Source organism: Symphalangus syndactylus, chromosome 5, assembly GCF_028878055.3.
Source record: "Symphalangus syndactylus isolate Jambi chromosome 5, NHGRI_mSymSyn1-v2.1_pri, whole genome shotgun sequence".
Classification (NCBI taxonomy): domain Eukaryota; kingdom Metazoa; phylum Chordata; class Mammalia; order Primates; family Hylobatidae; genus Symphalangus; species Symphalangus syndactylus.
The window spans coordinates 69,090,578-69,110,235 of NC_072427.2; the positions used below are offsets into that span (position 1 = coordinate 69,090,578).

At 39.5% G+C, this 19,658-nt stretch overlaps 1 protein-coding gene across 16 annotated transcripts in view; it reads left to right on the forward strand.

Moving 5' to 3' along the window:
• Positions 1-19,658, forward strand: part of LOC129483216 (liprin-beta-1) — a 179,389-nt gene that overhangs the window by 148,467 nt on the left and 11,264 nt on the right. For 9 of the 16 annotated variants that reach the window (XM_063640301.1, XM_055280280.2, XM_063640308.1 and 6 more), the window contains 11 exons: positions 1,865-1,980; positions 2,856-2,912; positions 4,192-4,252; positions 4,616-4,645; positions 12,236-12,407; positions 12,871-12,903; positions 15,279-15,429; positions 15,725-15,853; positions 17,320-17,470; positions 18,180-18,291; positions 18,408-18,496. In XM_063640301.1, the coding sequence (XP_063496371.1) occupies positions 1,865-1,980; positions 2,856-2,912; positions 4,192-4,252; positions 4,616-4,645; positions 12,236-12,407; positions 12,871-12,903; positions 15,279-15,429; positions 15,725-15,853; positions 17,320-17,470; positions 18,180-18,291; positions 18,408-18,496 (1,101 nt within the window). The remainder of the gene's footprint in view (positions 1-1,864; positions 1,981-2,855; positions 2,913-4,191; positions 4,253-4,615; positions 4,646-12,235; positions 12,408-12,870; positions 12,904-15,278; positions 15,430-15,724; positions 15,854-17,319; positions 17,471-18,179; positions 18,292-18,407; positions 18,497-19,658) is intronic. The other 7 variants (XM_063640315.1, XM_063640312.1, XM_063640314.1 and 4 more) reach the window with 1 other exon arrangement.

Here is a 19,658-nt window from a genome sequence, read left to right on the forward strand (position 1 = left end):
TAGAGTTTGAAAAAGATCAAGAAAATAGATCTGTTAGTATAGTTATATTTTCCCCATGATTAGGAATCTCAAGAGACAAATGAACTTCAGGAAACAGCGATGATGGCTAAGTAAGTTGCCCAGGATTCATCATAAAGATTCAAACTGAAAAAATTGATAGTGAAGTAATCTCCTACTTCATAATAATATGACTTCACATTTTATAACCTTTTATTGCATTAAAGGATGAGACCACCAGTGAATAACAGAAACAAAAATCACAAAGCTGAATGTATTGCTTACTTAAGTAAGTGAGTGTTCCCGGTCAAGTACATTCTCTTCCAGCTGATCATATGTAGGGTTTTTGGGACAGTTGGAGCTCAAGGATTGGTGGACTTTCTGAGGCAAGTGTGAGTCGACGTCCACTGTAGATGTGTGGTTAACTAAGGTGAGACTGTTGCTGACTGCTTGGCGTGTAGATGTGTGTTCACTGGTGTTGAGTCCTTACCAGGCAGCTTTGCTTTCAGAAGTGAAGAACTGTCACTGGTTGACTGGCAGGAGTTCACTGTGGCAAACTTTGTTCATTTTTTTCTTTTACTGAAATATTTTTCATTTATTCATTTATGATGTGGCCCACAATCTAACTGCTCTACAGTTGTAAAAAATTATTGAAAACCGAAGTATTAAAATTATTTCACAGACTCCTTCCTTAGGATGCACAAAGCATTTGTTTGAGAAAATGTGTTATGCATTTTATTTGTTGCTGTAATATTATTATTATCATTAAGCAAAGTGTTTTAAGTGGTAGCCACAAAGTCCATTGTAATTGGTTTTATTACACTTTTCATCAATTATGTTAATTGAAATTAGTCAACTAGTACGCACATAGAATAATAATTAATTGGCTTGACCAATGTTCCATATAAGATTAGTAGTAGAAATTAAAGTAGAAATGGAGCTTTTCGCTGGGCACAGTGGCTCATGCCTGTAATCCCACTTTGGGAGGCTGAGGCAGGAGGACTGCTTGAGCACAGAGTTCCAGATTAGCTTGGGCAACATAGGGAAACCCTGTTTCTACAAAAAAATTTTAAACATTAGTCAGCTGTGGTGGTGCATGCCTGTAGTCCCAACTACTTGATAGGGCTAAGTTGGGAGGATCACTTGAGCCCAGAAGTTCAAGGCTGCAGTGAGCCATGATCGCAGCACTGTACTTTAGCCTGGATGACAAAGTGAGACCCTGTCTCAAAAAAAAAAAAAATAATAATAATAATAACAGAGTGTTGAAAGCAAAACATGTTACCCGATCTTAGGTTAAATCATTGCAACCTGCAGGGTAGGCATGGTCATTCTTATTTTACAGAGGGCAAAACTGATGGATGCCTAGCGAAGTGATTTGCTAAGATCACTGATCACTTAGGCAAGTGTGTCAGAACCAACATTTCAGCCAGGGCTTAAGGTTGTTAGGATTTACTATTACTAGCTGGGTACAGTGGCACATGTCTATAGCCTCAGCTACTCAGGAGGCTACAGCAGGAGACTGCTTGAGCCGAGGAGTTCGAGACCATTCTGGGCAACATAGCAAGACACCGTCTCAAAGAAAAGAAAAAAATTACCATTAACTTATTTAATGGTATACCGTCTTATTCACAATATTCAGTGTCTTATTCAGAACCAAGTTAAAAAATTTCCTTCCTCCAGAATGATTTCCTTGATTAGTACTTCTTCTACATAGATATTAATATTCTGAAATCATTTTACGGAGTTCTGAACACTGATTATGAGATTTTGTCAATAGACCATTTAATTTTCCTACGTTTATTTAATTACTCTGTGGCTTGTGTTTTATTTTGATTGATTGATTGATTTTTTTATAATTACATTACAGTTCCATACCACCATCTCGCAAGTTTCTATCCCTTCATTACTGCCAGCAACTATAAGCATGGAAACTTCTGAAAAATCAAAATTGACTCCTAAGCCAGAGACTTCATTTGAAGAAAAGTATGTCATTTATTAACAGTGCAATATAAATGTTCAAAAAAGTAGATCAGCCAAAGACAAGGATGTATCACATTTATTTACAGACACAATTTTTACCTAGAGAAGCAAGAAACAGCAAGACGTCCACTGGGGGATCTGTAATCAGTTCTGTATTATGGAAATAAAAGGTGTGAAGCAGGAAATAATAAGAGATCAGGGTGGGGAGGTAGGGTGGTCAGGTTAGAAAGAGATTTTAAGGAACTTGGCCAGGTGTGGTGGCTCACGCCTGTAATCTCAGCACTTTGGGAGGCCAAGGTGGGCAGATCACTTGAGGTCAGGAGTTTGAGACCAGCCTGGCCAACATGGCAAAATCCCATCTCTACTGAAAATACAAAAATTAGCTGAGTGTGGTGGTGCAGGCCTGTAATCCCAGCTACTCGGAGGCTGAGGCACAAGAATCACATAAGCCCAGGAAGCGGAGGCTGAAGTGAGCCAAGATCACATCACTGTACTCCAGCCTGGGTGACAGAGCAAGACTCTGTCTCAAAAAGAAAAAAAAAAAGTTTAAGGAACTTGGATTTTTATATCTGAGGTCATAGGTAACTGTCAAAGGATTGTAAACTAAATAGTCACAGTCATATGCTGTGAGTGCATTTGAAGGATGGGTCTGAAGGGGACAGGAAAAGGATACAGTAGTTTGTCTCTAAGCAAATAGAATGTTTTGCCAACACATTCCCAAATTGTCTAGTCTTATTTTAGGCCAAATAAAATAGGACATTTAAAAAAAAATAGAAATAGCTTCCTTTGCACAATTTTTTGACTTATCTGTTCACTTAGAACATATATGGTCTTTTATTCATGAAGTTAATAAATACCTTTTGTTCTTTACATTTTAGTGATGGAAAGATAATCCTTGGTGCCACTGTTGATACCCAACTGTGTGATAATCTTTTGTAAGTTACATTTTATTGAATGTGAAAAATGTGATTGAGGCTAGAGAAAGAGAGTTCTGTTATACTAACAATTACTAATATTAACAGCAAATGACCGAGGCTGTTAAATTACTGAATAAATTAATGTAGCTGTAATAATTGGGTGGGGGTGAAGGTGGGGAGCTGTAAGTTTACAAAGAAATAATTTCTCATTCGCTATTATCTCATGCTGGGGTTTTGCAGATCTCATGCTGGGGTTTTGCAGGTCTTTAGCCTTGCTTCATCAGTTTTCATTTGAAGTTCAATGCTTTTAATTCATTTTTGCACTGACATATTTTGAGTCCAGTGGGAAGGCATCGCAGGGAATGATGTGATGCTGGCAAAGCTGAGATGGGTTTTTTTGCACTTTCAGTTTTATGAACTGACCTATTATCTATGTTTATCCAAGTTAAAGTCTGGATTAAATTGGGAAAGTCTATTTTCAGAGCAGTACTCAAAAATGAGATCTTTTCTCACTATTATCTTTTACTTTATTTGGTGGTTGATACTTCTGGCAATACACCTAAATACAGAAGAAATGCCATTTGAAAGTTTGTAAATGTGCATATTTATATTATTCCGTTTCGTAGAGCCAAATACATTACTTCTCTGTCACTCTCTCCAAACTGGTCACATATCTCTACCTTCAATTTTTCAGTAACACCAGCTCTATGTAATTGAATACTAATTATGTGAAAGAGAAAGTCTCTGGATGTTTATAGTGTCTCTTTGCCTTTGCTAGGATAGTAGATGAATTATTATGGGCAGCATTAGGGATTCCTCTACTATGCTTTAATTAGAGCTATAAAATGAATTGTTTTGCCAGACTCAGAAAAGTGATTCCCTTGTGAATTGAAAAGTAAAACTTCCATTCTTTACTTTAGTTAGAAGGATTAGATATAAATAGTACATGAGTATTTTTAAAGTTCCTAGTACATGCAGAGGACGCAGCACTAGTCCATGGAAAACACTGCTTTGTTTTCGAATATTGACATCACAAGGCTAGTCCTACGTGCTTTTCCAGCTCTTCTAACATGTGCAAGACAGTTAGAATTATTGGCAGGACAGTTAATCACCCCTGCTTTTAAAAGAACTAAATGTTGTCATTTGGTTAAGCACATAAGTGACTGCCTGATTCCAGATTTTCTTTTATTACCAGGATTCAACCCACACGCAATTTTAGTTGCTTTCCAAGATGTTTTACTTAGAAACAGTGGCACTGGAGCCACTTATTATTAATTGTTATTACTGTTATTTTTAGAACTTCAAGTCTGCAAAAGTCCAGCAGCCTGGGCAATCTGAAGAAAGAGACATCTGATGGGGTGGGTTCTGTGTTTTTTGTTTTTTTGTCTGTTACCCTGAGAAAAAACTATTTAGGGATCTTCATCTTTTCCCTTTTTGCAAATAAAACTCTTACGAAGAGCTTGTGGTTTTTAGTGGAAAATTATTAGATATTAGGTTTAATAGTAAATATTAAGAAGTATGAATATGAAGGATTGAAAATAGTATGTAAAAACCAAAAATGGAGACTTTAATAAAACATTTTGGAAAATAAACAATACTAAGATTTTGTAGCTTAGAAGTAGATATAAAATTATTTTAACTTATGGAGTTGTATGTGACAAATTCAGAATTATAAAAAGGATTTCCCTAACAACCTTAACTATTGTTATTGCTTTGAACAGGAAAAGGAATCTATTCAGAAGACTTCAGAGGTAACTTTTTGTCCAAATTACAATGCAAAAATATTTCTACTTCCATTACATGTGAATTGCTTAAATGTCTCCAGTAGATAAAAACTTTCAGAACCTCTAAAACATTATGCTAAATGAAGCCAGACACAAAGTTCACATATTATATGATTCCATTTATGTGAAATATCCAGAACAGATAAATCTATAGAAATAGAATGCAGATCGGTGGTTACCAGTGGTGAGAGGAGGGAAGAATGGGAAGAAGCTGTTTAAAGGTAAGGGGTTTTGCTTTCGAGTGATGGAAATGTTTTGGAACCAGGTAGAGGTGGTGGTTGCACAACATCGTAATATACTAAATGCCACTGAATTGTGCACTTTAAAATTGTTAATTTTATTATGAATTTCACTTCAATAAGTTATTAAAAAACAAAACCATTATCTCCCAGTCATGCTACTTAATGTTCCTAATGACCATAACTGAGCTTCCTTAGACCTCCTCAAAAGCCCTTCTTAGATTACCATTAGCTTCGCGAAGGCCCGCGGCGGGTGTTGACGCGATGTGATTTCTGCCCAGTGCTCTGAATGTCAAAGTGAAGAAATTCAATGAAGCGCGGGTAAACGGCGGGAGTAACTATGACTCTCTTAAGGTAGCCAAATGCCTCGTCATCTAATTAGTGACGCGCATGAATGGATGAACGAGATTCCCACTGTCCCTACCTACTATCCAGCGAAACCACAGCCAAGGGAACGGGCTTGGCGGAATCAGCGGGGAAAGAAGACCCTGTTGAGCTTGACTCTAGTCTGGCACGGTGAAGAGACATGAGAGGTGTAGAATAAGTGGGAGGCCCCCGGCGCCCCCCCGTCCCCGCGAGGGGGCGGGGCGGGGTCCGCCGGCCTTGCGGGCCGCCGGTGAAATACCACTACTCTGATCGTTTTTTCACTGACCCGGTGAGGCGGGGGGGCGAGCCCCGAGGGGCTCTCGCTTCTGGCGCCAAGCGCCCGGCCGCGCGCGCAGGCCAGCATTCAGATTCAGGAAATACAGAGAACGCCACAAAGATACTCCTCGAGAAGGGCAACTCCGAGACACATAATTGTCAGATTCACCAAAGTTGAAATGAAGGAAAAAATGTTAAGGGCAGCCAGAGAGAAAGGTCGGGTTACCCACAAAGGGAAGCCCATCAGACTAACAGCTGATCTCTCAGCAGAAACTCTACAAGCCAGAAGAGAGTGGGGGCCGATATTCAACATTCTTAAAGAAAAGAATTTTCAACCCAGAATTTCCTATCCCGCCAAACTAAGCTTCATAAGTGAAGGAGAAATAAAATACTTTACAGACAAGCAAACGCTGAGTGATTTTGTCACCACCAGGCCTGCCCTAAAAGAGCTCCTGAAGGAAGCACTAAACATGGAAAGGAACAACCAGTACCAGCCACTGCAAAAACATGCCAAATTGTAAAGACCATCGAGGCTAGGAAGAAACTATAGCAACTAACGAGCAAAATAACCAACTAACATCGTAATGACAGGATCAGATTCACACATAACAATATTCACGTTAAATGTAAATGGGCTAAATGCTCCAATCAAAAGACACAGACTGGCAAACTGGATAAGGAGTCAGGACCCATCAGTCTGCTGTATTCAGGAAACCCATCTCACGTGCAGAGACACACATAGACTCAAAATAAAGGGATGGAGGAAGATCTATCAAGCAACTGGAAAACAAAAAAAGGCAGGGGTTGCAATCCTAGTCTCTGATAAAATAGACTTTAAACCAACAAAGATCAAAAGAGACAAAGAAGGCCATTACACAATGGTAAAGGGATCAATTCAACAAGAAGAGCTAACTATCCTAAATATATATGCACCCAACACAGGAGCACCCAGATTCATAAAGCAAGTCCTCAGTGACCTACAAAGGGACTTAAACTCCCACACAATAATAATGGGAGATTTTAACACCCCACTGTCAGCATTAGACAGATCAACGAGACAGAAAGTTAACAAGGATATCCAGGAATTGAACTCAGCTCTACATAAAGTGGACCTAATAGACATCTACAGAACTCTCCACCCCAAATCAACAGAATATACATTTTTTTCAGCACCACACCACACCTATTCCAAAATTGACCACATAGTTGGAAGTAAAGCTCTTCTCAGCAAATGTAAAAGAACAGAGATTATAACAAACTGTCTCTCAGACCACAGTGCAATCAAACTAGAACTCAGGATTAAGAAACTCAGTCAAAACCGCTCAACTACATGGAAACTGAACAACCTGCTCCTGAATGACTATTGGGTACATAATGAAATGAAGGCAGAAATAAAGATGTTCTTTGAAACCAACGAGAACAAAGACACAACATACCAGAATCTCTGGGACACGTTCAAAGCAGTGTGTAGAGGGAAATTTATAGCACTAAATGCCCATAAGAGAAAGCAGGAAAGATCCAAAATTGACACCCTAACATCACAATTAAAAGAACTAGAAAAGCAAGAGCAAACACATTCAAAAGCTAGCAGAAGGCTAGAAATAACTAAAATCAGAGCAGAACTGAAGGAAATAGAGACACAAAAAACCATTCAAAAAATTAATGAATCTAGGAGCTGGTTTTTTGAAAAGATCAACAAAATTGATGGACCGCTAGCAAGACTAATAAAGAAGAAAAGAGAGAAGAATCAAATAGATGCAATAAAAAACGAAAAAGGGGATATCACCACCGATCCCACAGAAATACAATCTACCATCAGAGAATACTACAAACACCTCTATGCAAATAAACTAGAAAATCTGGAAGAAATGGATAAATTCCTCGACAAATACACCCTCCCAAGACTAAACCAGGAAGAAGTTGAATCTCTGAATAGACCAATAACAGGTTCTGAAATTGTGGCAATAATCAATAGCTTACCAACCAAAAAGAGTCCAGGACCTGATGGATTCACAGCTGAATTCTACCAGAGGTACAAGGAGGAACTGGTACCATTCCTTCTGAAACTATTCCAATCGATAGAAAAAGAGGGAATCCTCCCTAACACATTTTACGAAGCCAGCATCGTCCTGATACCAAAACCTGGCAGAGACATAACCAAAAAAGAGAATTTCAGACCAATATCCTTGATGAACATTGATGCAAAAATCCTCAATAAAATACTGGCAAACCGAATCCAGCAGCACATCAAAAAGCTTATCCACCATGATCAAGTGGGCTTCATCCCTGGGATGCAAGGCTGGTTCAACATACGCAAATCAATAAATGTAATCCAGCATATAAATAGAACCAAAGACAAAAACCACATGATTATCTCAATAGATGCAGAAAAGGCCTTTGACAAAATTCAACAACCCTTCATGCTAAAAACTCTCAATAAATTAGGTATTGATGGGACATATCTCAAAATAATAAGAGCTATCTACAACAAACCCACAGCCAATATCATACTGAATGGGCAAAAACTGGAAGCATTCCCTCTGAAAACTGGCACAAGACAGGGATGCCCTCTCTCACCGCTACTATTCAACATAGTGCTGGAAGTTCTGGCCAGAGCAATCAGGCAGGAGAAGGAAATAAAGGGTATTCAATTAGGAAAAGAGGAAGTCAAATTGTCCCTGTTTGCAGATGACATGATTGTATATCTAGAAAACCCCATTGTCTCAGCCCAAAATCTCCTTAAGCTGATTAGCAACTTCAGCAAAGTCTCAGGATACAAAATTAATGTACAAAAATCACAAGCATTCTTGTACACCAATAACAGACAAACAGAGAGCCAAATCATGAGTGAACTCCCATTCACAATTGCTTCAAAGAGAATAAAATACCTAGGAATCCAACTTACCAGGGATGTGAAGGACCTCTTCAAGGAGAACTACAAACCACTGCTCAATGAAATAAAAGAGGATACAAACAAATGGAAGAACATTCCATGCTCATGGGTAGGAAGAATCAATATCGTGAAAATGGCCATACTGCCCAAGGTAATTTATAGATTCAATGCCATCCCCATCAAGCTACCAATGACTTTCTTCACAGAATTGGAAAAAACTACTTTAAAGTTCATATGGAACCAAAAAAGAGCCCGCATCGCCAAGTCAATCCTAAGCCAAAAGAACAAAGCTGGAGGCATCACGCTACCTGACTTTAAACTATACTACAAGGCTATAGTAACCAAAACAGCATGGTACTGGTACCACAACAGAGACATAGATCAATGGAACAGAACAGAGCCCTCAGAAATGATGCCGCATAGCTACAACTATCTGATCTTTGACAAACCTGACAAAAACAAGAAATGGGGAAAGGATTCCCTATTTAATAAATGGTGCTGGGAAAACTGGCTAGCCATATGTAGAAAGCTGCAACTGGATCCCTTCCTTACACCTTATACCAAAATTAATTCAAGATGGATTAAAGACTTATATGTTAGACCTAAAACCATTAAAATCCTACAAGAAAACCTAGGCAATACCATTCAGGACATAGGCGTGGGCAAGGACTTCATGTCTAAAACACCAAAAGCAATGGCAACAAAAGCCAAAATCGACAAATGGGATCTCATTAAACTAAAGAGCTTCTGCACAGCAAAAGAAACTATCATCAGAGTGAACAGGCAACCTACACAATGGGAGAAAATTTTTGCAACCTACTCATCTGACAAAGGGCTAATATCCAGAATCTACAATGAACTCAAACAAATTTACAAGAAAAAAACAAACAACCCCATCAAAAAGTGGGCAGAGGACATGAACAGACACTTCTCAAAAGAAGACATTTATGCAGCCAAAAAACACATGAAGAAATGCTCCTCATCACTGGCCATCAGAGAAATGCAAATCAAAACCACAGTGAGATACCATCTCACACCAGTTAGAATGGCCATCATTAAAAAATCAGGAAACAACAGGTGCTGGAGAGGATGTGGAGAAATAGGAACACTTTTACACTGTTGGTGGGACTGTAAACTAGTTCAACCATTGTGGAAGTCAGTGTGGCGATTCCTCAGGGATCTCGAACTAGAAATACCATTTGACCCAGCCATCCCATTACTGGGTATATACCCAAAGGACTATAAATCATGCTGCTATAAAGACACATGCACACGTATGTTTATTGCGGCACTATTCACAATAGCAAAGAGTTGGAACCAACCCAAATGTCCAACAACGATAGACTGGATTAAGAAAATGTGGCACATATACACCATGGAATACTATGCAGCCATAAAAAATGATGAGTTCGTGTCCTTTGTAGGGAGATGGATGAAACTGGAAAACATCATTCTCAGTAAACTATCGCAAGGACAAAAAACCAAACACCGCATGTTCTCACTCATAGGTGGGAATTGAACAATGAGAACTCATGGACACAGGAAGGGGAACATCACGCTCCGGGGACTGTTGTGGGGTGGGGGGAGGGGGGAGGGACAGCATTAGGAGATACACCTAATGCTAAATGACGAATTAATGGGTGCAGGAAATCAACATGGCACATGGATACATATGTAACAAACCTGCACATTGTGCACATGTACCCTAAAACCCTAAAGTATAATAAAAAAAAAAAAAAAAAAAAAAAAAAAAAAAGATTACCATTAGCTTATACACCCGGTGTCCATCTAAAGCAAACATTTTGGTATGTTTAAAGATGTCATCGGGCCGGGCGCGGTGGCTCACGCTTGTAATCCCAGCACTTTGGGAGGCCGAGGCGGGCGGATCACGAGGTCAGGAGATCGAGACCACGGTGAAACCCCGTCTCTACTAAAAAAATACAAAAAAATTAGCCAGGCGTGGTGGCGGGCGCCTGTGGTCCCAGCTACTCGGAGAGGCTGAGGCAGGAGAATGGCGTGAACCCGGGAGGCGGAGCTTGCAGTGAGCCGAGATTGCGCCACTGCACTCCAGCTTGGGCAACAGAGCGAGACTCCGTCTCAAAAAAAAAAAAAAAAAAAAAGATGTCATCAACATGTGCTCGATTCTTCTTTCCCCTGATTTTCTTGGTTTTTTTTTTTTTTTTTTTTTTTGAGATGGTATCACTTTGTCGTCCAGGCTGGAGTGCAGTGGTGCAATTATAACTCACTGTAGCCTCGATTCCCTGGGCTCAGGTGATCCTCCCACCTCAGCCTTTCAAGTAGCTGGGATTACAGGCATGCACCACCATACTGGACTGTTTTTTTTTTTTAATTATTATTGATTTTTAAGTACAGATGAGATCTTGTTATGTTGCCCAGGCTGATCTTGAACTCCTGAGCTCAAGTAATCCTCCCACCTCTGCCTTTCAAAGTACTGGGATTGTAGGCATGAGCCACTGTGCCTATTCTGTCCTCTGATTTTCTGTCATTAACCTTGCAAAGATTACAGCCTGATATGCTACTTCCAGATCCAGTCTCTTGACTGTTGGCTCTTAGTGCCTGAGTCATATGTGGACAGAATTGACAAAGCAGCCAGTGGCGACAGCTATAATTAAAATCCTTTTTGTCTTTTCAGTTCAATAAATGGTTATATGGTTTTGATGTCATTGTTGAGCCATGGATAATAATACCACTAAATTGTGCCATCTGTAAACTTTTGGTTTCTATGAGCTGTAGATATATAGAGTAAAATAACCACCTTAAATGCCTATATCCCCTCACCCTTTTCTCTGCTTCTGCAAAAAAAAGAAGCAGAGGGCAAGAATTATTTCTACTTCTGCAAAAAAAGAAACAGAGGGAAAGAATTATTAGAGAAATGAGAATAAGAAGACAAAAGTATCTTTGTATAAAGTGCCAAGAATATACAGTGGGGAAAGGACACCCACTTCAATAAATGGTGCTGGGAAAATTAGACATCCATATGTAGAAGAACAAAATTGGACTCCACCTGTCACCAAATCAACAAAAATCAACTCAAGATGGATAAGACCAGAAACTATAAAACTGCTAGATGAAAACATAGGGGAAACACTTCAGGACATTGGTCTAGGCAAAGCATCTTTGTATAAATACTAAAATAATATAACATACTGTATTACAGCCAGCTCTAATTGCCAGTTCAGAGAACCAAAAAGCTCAAAATAAAGTTGCTCACTGTGCCTTCATTTTCTTATTCTTTGAGGAGAATATTTAAAATAACTGGAATAGAATCTCCTTATACTGCTGGTATAGAAGTTTGAACTAATGCCTGCTTTGTAGAATAATTCATATTATATTGGGCTTCTATTGACATAGTTATAATATAAGAATATGAACTGTATTATAGCTAAATCCATGTCATAATTGTTAGAAAAGTTAGAAATCTGCTATTATTCTGGTTATGTAATATCTCCATGTCTTTTGAGGAATAAGGCAAACAAAATTTAAGAATTTTTGTATCCTAAATATTTAAAGCCCTAAACATACTGATTCTAGATTAGTGATGAACATGTTTTCCTTGTTGCTTTTGTTGTTGTTTCTTAAGTAGCTTTCAGAATTGATTTTTTTTCAACTTCTGATAAGGCATTTGACATTGGTGATCAATGTATTAGTTCAGTTATTCTTTTGAATAAACCATGGATGTGGCCTGAGTATTTGCTGTTGGCCTGGCATGTGCTAAGGATACTGCACCTGAAAGCTGTTTCACTGTTCTTATCTGCCTCTCAGGACAGAGCTCCAGCAGAAAGCAGGCCATTTGGGACCCTTCCTCCCAGACCCCCAGGGCAGGACACCTCCATGGATGACAACCCCTTCGGCACTCGAAAAGTCAGATCCTCCTTTGGCCGGGGCTTTTTTAAAATCAAAAGTAACAAGAGAACAGCAAGTGCACCAAACTTGGGTACGTATGGCCAAAATGCCTGCCCTAATTCTTCCACAAGGAGGAAAAGAGCAGTGTCTTCCCTTCCCTTATTCTTTCATTCATTGATTCATTTCTCTTTCTCAGAAACGAAAGCGAATGACTTAGGGGGAATTTAGCAAAAAATGCCTCCGTGGATTTAATTTAGTGTTGTGAAGATATATAGACTCTCACCCTGCTCTCTCCTGCGGCATAAACTTAGTGGAAAGACCTAAAATCATGATTCCCTTTGACTTCATCATGGAGTTTCCCATCTGTTGTGATAGTGGATAAATTAACATTGACACTGAGCCTGTGTGTAACATCAGAAGCACAGTGTACCGCATGCCTCTCCTTCACGGTGTGTATTTGGCGAGGAGGAGTCTGATCTGTGTTTCATTTTGTCATCTCTGTGTTCTCTCCATTGGGCTGCGTGTGATTGTGTGCATTGTTGGGATATCTGAAGATCGTAAACGAAGTGCCAGTGCACCCACCTTAGGTATTGTACCCCTGCATGCCAGCCTTCACCAGCACTGTGCTCCAAACCAATCTAATCCCTGCTCTTGGCATCTGTGATCTCTAGAAAGCGATCTGACAGCAATCAGAAAATGTAGTTCTCTATTCCAGAGTGTTCTTTCTACCTTCCGCTAAAAAGGACTCTGTAGAGGCTTCGCTTCCAAGCCTAAATGCTGTTTTAACCAATACTAGTAACACTCACTGTGTGAATAGCTTTGAGAGGGCCTAGGTGTGTGCAGCATCCCTCAGAGTGCAGGGCAGGAATGTCCTGGCATTGTACATTGCAGCTCTTCCAGCCTTGAAGTGCATATTACCACACACTAACTCCCAGGTCCTTGCAGTCCATTCTCCATGCTTACATTTCCCCCAGCCTCCAAAAAGAAACTTTTTTAGCCATATAGGGAGGTTTATAGAAGACATTGAATATTATAGCTTTAGGCTTACTTCTCTTAGGGGAACATTCTTCTGACGTTTTATTACTTTGAAGATGGAGATAATATTTAGTGATGACAGAAGCAACTTTACTTGATATCTGAGGCGTTACCCCCCAAAGTGATTTTAGAAGAGGGGCAGCTCAGGTTTCCTCTTTGTAAGGCAGGGGACAAATGGGAAAAAAAGTTCTCAAAATAAAAAAGAGAAATACAGTAGTTTTAAGATGAGGATAAGCTAGGCAGCATTTTCAGGGGCACCTGTACCCATCATGGTTGAAGGATTTGAATTGGGAAAGTTCCTTTGGGTTTTTCCAAAAGGTGCTGTTACCTTGTATAGATATCCACCTATCTATTCACATGGACCAGCAAACGGGACTTCTCTCTCTATAGATATAAATGTCTAGAATGAACACTGGATGCATAAAATACACTGATCTATTCAGACAACTATTTTCAAATAGGTTTTTTTTTGCATCTTTCTTAGAAGAACTGTTTTGTTAATGCTAAGAGGTAAATGCCGCTTATTATAACCTATAATCACAGCTCTGCTTTGTAGAAAAATCAACTTTCTGCAACTCATAGATCTTGCTGAAACACTGTTCTTGTGATTTTAGTACAACCTTTACTTTCTTTTATAAAGTTTAAAATCTCACACTGAAGCCAGCAGTAGCCCTTGTGTTTGCTATGGGATTGTCCACTAAGGGACAGCTAAAAGAACTGAAATAGTTAATGCTTGGAGATCTGAGAGTGGCAACTGTGGATGTGATTCTTTTAAGGTAAAATCAACAGGCACTTACTTTATGTCAAAAGAAAAATTAGGCATATCCAGTTCATTCTTCTCTCAGTGCTTAGGATTTAATAGATTGGAATACATTTCATAAATAAATATTTGCTTGAACTGGGTAACTGATTTGATGTAAATGCCAAAGGAGAAGGAGTAAAAGGAAAATGACATAGAGTCTGAGCTAGAGTAACAGGGACAATATTAGTTAATAGTAACCAAATATCAAATAAGACCATTTAAGAGAGGAGGCCGGGCGCGGTGGCTCACGCCTGTAATCCCAGCACTTTGGGAGGCCGAGGTGGGTGGATCACGTGGTCAGGAGTTCAAGACCAGCCTGGCCAAGATGGTGAAACCCCATCTCTACTAAAAATACAAAAATTAGCCAGGCGTGGTGGTGGGTGCCTGTAATCCCAGCTACCTGGGACACTGAGGCAGAGAATTGCTTGAACCCAGTAGGCGGAGGTTGCAGTAAGCCGAGATCGTGCCACTGCACTCCAGCCTGGGAAACAGAGCGAGACTCTGTCTCAAAAAAAAAATTTAAAGAGAGAAAAAGACTCTCGGGGAAATTGGATGAGTTTGTGAAGTCCCAGATGTCCCGACACACTGAATTGGGAATATCACAGGCATTTAGATACAGGGCCTGGAGAGAGAGATTAGGCCCAGAGATTTTGATCCTCTAGAGGGCACTTAGAACATAATCTTAAAGTGGCATGGGGGAAGAAAAAAAAGCAGGGGTGCTACAGCAAAGACACTATCAGATGACAGATGTAGGAGAGTGGTCATGTCAAGAAGCGAAAGGATATGATTTTGAAGGATGTAGCAGGTAATCAGCAGTACCACATGCTATGAAAAGATTGGGAATAATTCCATTATGAATTCAAATCACTCAAGGAAAGAATGTGGCAATCCTATCACACTCTTTTAATCTCCAACGGGCTTGTAATTTTATTAACTTTACACACAGTAAACTATGGAGCAGAACATATATGTGTGTTCCATTTCTAATATTTACAAGGTGCTGTTTGTAAATCACTGATTTATAGACCAACAGAAGAATTCTTAACAGTTCTAGAACCAAGAAGATTAACATCATGCTCATTCCATATTTTAAAATTCATTGTCTGTATTCTGCTCTTGGAGTAGCTGAAACAGAAAAAGAGACAGCAGAGCACCTAGATCTGGTTGGTGCTTCTTCTCGGCCAAAAGATTCACAGAGGAACAGTCCCTTCCAGATACCGCCTCCATCTCCAGATTCCAAAAAGAAATCCAGAGGTATCATGAAACTCTTTGGAAAGTAAGTAAAGCAGTGAACAAGTGGAGTGGGCCCTGTCTTACATGTTGCTTAAAAGTGGCTGGAAATGGGTATGGACTTTGTAAGGCCTTTGTATTCCTCTTATGGAAGGAAGTTTGGATTGTGATGTGGGATTTATTAACTCATTGGGTCTTAGTTAAAGTTTAAATTTAAATGTCTATGTTAACGACACAAAGAGGATTAGTTCCAGTAGGTGTACTAGTTAAAAATGTTCTGATTAACAAGTCTAAGGCCTCCTCAGGTCTAATACTGGCCACGCGTGTTATGTCTTCTTCAGACTTAGGAGAAGTCAATCAACTACATTCAACCCAGATGACATGTCTGAGCCTGAATTCAAAAGGGGAGGGACAAGGGCAACCGCGGGGCCCCGACTGGGTTGGTCTCGAGACTTGGGACAGTCTAACAGGTAAGAAGAGCCAACTGATAGACTTTTGCATCTCTACCAAGCATCATAGCCTCATGAGTCCTGCAGTATTAGTACTGCCATTGGGTCAAACAAAGTCATTGCTTAATGCTGTGCCTAGTGAAAGGGGCCATCATCTTTAGAGCAATGCAATTTGTCAATGGTTGATGAACATACAGAAGGTGAGGGCTGTGCGAACTAGGGGAGAGGCCAGAGCTAAAGTGTCAGCAGCATCTGTGTGAGAATGGCTTTCAGACTTAAATTTTACATAGATGGTAATTATAAGTACTCTAAAGCACAGCTTTGGAAAGATGGGATAGCATAGTGATTGAGATTATGTTCTAGAATCAGACCACTTGGATTTACTTTCTGGCCTTACCACTTTCTACCAGCTGGGTGACCTTGAGCAACAGCTTCCACACTCTGTGCCTCAGTCTTCTCATCATCATAATTAGTACCTACCCCAAAAGCTGATCGTGAAGGTTAAATAAGTTAATATGTGTAAATATCTGGCAGATAATAACTACTCAAGAAACATTAGTATATAAGAGAATCTATGAAAGCACTTAAAGACAAAAATGCTCTCAGAATCCTTATATTTATCAGGACTATATCATATTTTATCCATTAAGATTCTAAGAACTGCTCCGACACTCTTACCAAAGTTTAGGGCTGGCTTAGAACTACTACATTGACTCACTGTGCATAAAAGGGTGGGGTTGCCAAACATAAAGTACAAGGCATTGATACCAAATCTTTTAACAGTATAATAGACTGACTAGAAACCCTTTAAATATAGCCCCTCCCATACAGGTGGAACACTGGACATAGGTTACATCAAGGAGGAAACTCTCTTTGGCCTTCTTCAAATACCAAACAACTTCATTTGCCATATGTTGTCTTTGAACACAGTAGAGCTCTCTGTGCTATTTAAAAAAAACCATTCATCTTCCCCTCCGCACCCTGCCCCCACCCCGGAACAAGAACACTATTCATGTATCTAAGTAAAAGGAAACGGGAATTTTGCTTTGATTGTTTCCTACACTCAGTGACAACATATTGCCCTCTTCTCATTGGTTACCATATGGAAATAAACCATAGTTCTGCTAAAGTTAGTTCAAATTAGACTTAAGTTTCTTTCCTGTTTGGGAATCCAATCTTCAAACAACATTGGTTGAAACTGATACAGTGACTTGTGTTTGTCCAATTTAGTCTTTTTCTGTAGCACTTGTTCTTGCTCTATCACATTAAACCTTCTGTGGTTTTATTTGAAATGAAGACAGTGGTCTTAGAAGATAACTTTCAACCAGTTGTTCCTCCAATGTATACTAAAAATTAAGCTTTTCATGGTCAAATGTGTATCACCAGGGAATTTCCATGTCTATTGAATGTATAGTTGTTTAAAACTAATGATAAGCCACAGGATTGGCTTTGGATTATTTTTCATGCAATTACTCATTTTCCTGTAGTGACTTGGATATGCCATTTGCCAAGTGGACCAAGGAGCAGGTTTGCAATTGGCTGATGGAACAGGGCTTGGGCTCGTACCTGAATTCTGGCAAGCACTGGATTGCATCTGGCCAAACGCTTTTGCAGGCTTCTCAACAAGATCTAGAGAAGGTGACTGCTTCTCTGTTTTGTTCACACAATGGATACTGAGAAGAAGACTGTATGAATGTAGGGTTGTTTTATAGTCCAGAAAGGGCCATGAGTGAAGCCAGTAAAAACTCTCTAAACAGAAGTTTGGGTTTTCAATTGCTTCATGCATATTTTTTCTGGTGGTCTTGGGAGGACTTGGTCTTGATTATTCCTTATGGAACACTTAAGCCACTGGGCATTTTAATGAAAAATAATTACATAAGCATAATTAAGTTCATATTTCTCGAAATCATTGTATGGCTTTATCATTGGCCTATTTTCTCAGTGTAAGATATGCAATTAACTTCACTTTGCAAAAGGAAAAAAAAAGCACCCTACAATTTATGTCTAATTATTTAACATTTCTTCCCAATTATTTAACATTTCTTCCCAATTATTTAATATTTTGTACAAAATAAGAGTCAAATTCTTTTTATGCATGCTACAGTTCCTAGCTTACAAAGAAAATGAGTCACTAGGGAATGCCTAACACACCCCTGAGATAATTGTGGTGGTCTTGGCTTTTCAGGGACCTCGTGTTCAGCAACACTTTACTAGCCCAAGTTAGGATTGTAATTTAGTATTGAATTGGGTCTTTAATGCTAGCTTCATTTTGGAGAAATTTGCATCCTTTGCCAGTGGCACCCAGCCTATACAGATAGAATTATAAAGTCAATGCTTATTGTTTCAGGAACTTGGAATCAAGCATTCACTTCATCGAAAGAAACTCCAGCTGGCACTCCAAGCCCTGGGATCTGAAGAAGAAACTAATCATGGGAAGCTGGATTTCAACTGGGTCACTAGTAAGAAGTTTTTATTCTAACAAAATGAAATAATTACATACATAGTTGCTTTTTCTTTTTAATCACAAGAACAGATGTTTTGTGGCATGGTAGCAACACTGGCCTCTCTCTTTTAGGATGGTTGGATGATATTGGCCTCCCTCAATATAAGACCCAGTTTGATGACGGACGGGTTGATGGTCGAATGCTACATTACATGACTGTTGTAAGTGACTCACTCCTGGGGTTTGGGGGAGGAAAACTTTTTTTCTCTGAAAAACACAGAAATTGAGTAAGCCAAACACAGTGTTTTCAGTGATTCCACCAGAGTTTGAAGCTGTTGCTTGAACTTGAGAGTGGCAGGCATATTTCCCATGAAGTTGAAGTTGTAGCATTTGGTGATTGTGATTGAACAGGCCTGGGATAATTTGAAACCCCAATTTAAGCTAAGTGAAGCCTAATTTAAACTAAGCTCTCCAGAAGGTTGATTTTATATGTAATACATTCAACAATGCAAACACTGAAGTGTACACTTTGAATGGGTACATTTTATGGTATGCAAATTATATCTCATAAAGATTTTTTTTTTATTATTTTTTTTGAGATGGAGTCTCGCTCTGTCACCCAGGCTGGAGTGCAATGGTGCAATCTCAGCTCACTGTAACCTCTACCTCCCAGGTTCAAGCCATTCTCCTGCCTCAGCCTCCCGAGTAGCTGGGACTACAGGCTCACGCCACCATACCCAGCTAATTTTTTTGTATTTTTAGTAGAGACAGAGTTTCGCCATGTTGGCCAGCTGGTCTCAAACTCCTGACCTCAAGTGACCTGCCTGCCTCGGCCTCCCAAAGTGCTGGGATTATAGGCATGAGTCAACACGCCCAGCCTAAATATATTTTTTAAATAGAATGTAGAATTTTTAAGCCCAAGCTATCTCTAAGTTACGGGTTTCTATGTGCAATGACCATTTGGAAGAGCCACCCTTTTGACCTGACATCTTCAAGGACTTGTCTTCTCCCTACCTTTCCACTCTGGACAACTGTTACCTGAAACCGTATCACCCGTCTCACTTCAGCCCAGTTCTGCTACAGCAGGAGTTACTGGGGTTAAAGGAGGAGGGAGGAAGGCTGGACTTCCACTCTGGTTCCTTCATTATTGTACATTTCTAGACCTCCAACCAATGTGTAGGACTATTCCCTGCTTTACAGCAGTGGGAAAGATGGATTCCTGGAGAACCTTGTTTTAGGTTCCATAACACTAATAATGTTCTACTTAAAATTCTCTTTATTTATTTTTATTTTTATTTTTATTTTTATTTTTATTTTATTTTATTTTATTTTGAGACAGTCTCGCTCTGTTGCCCAGGCTGGAGTGCAGTGGTGTGATCTCGA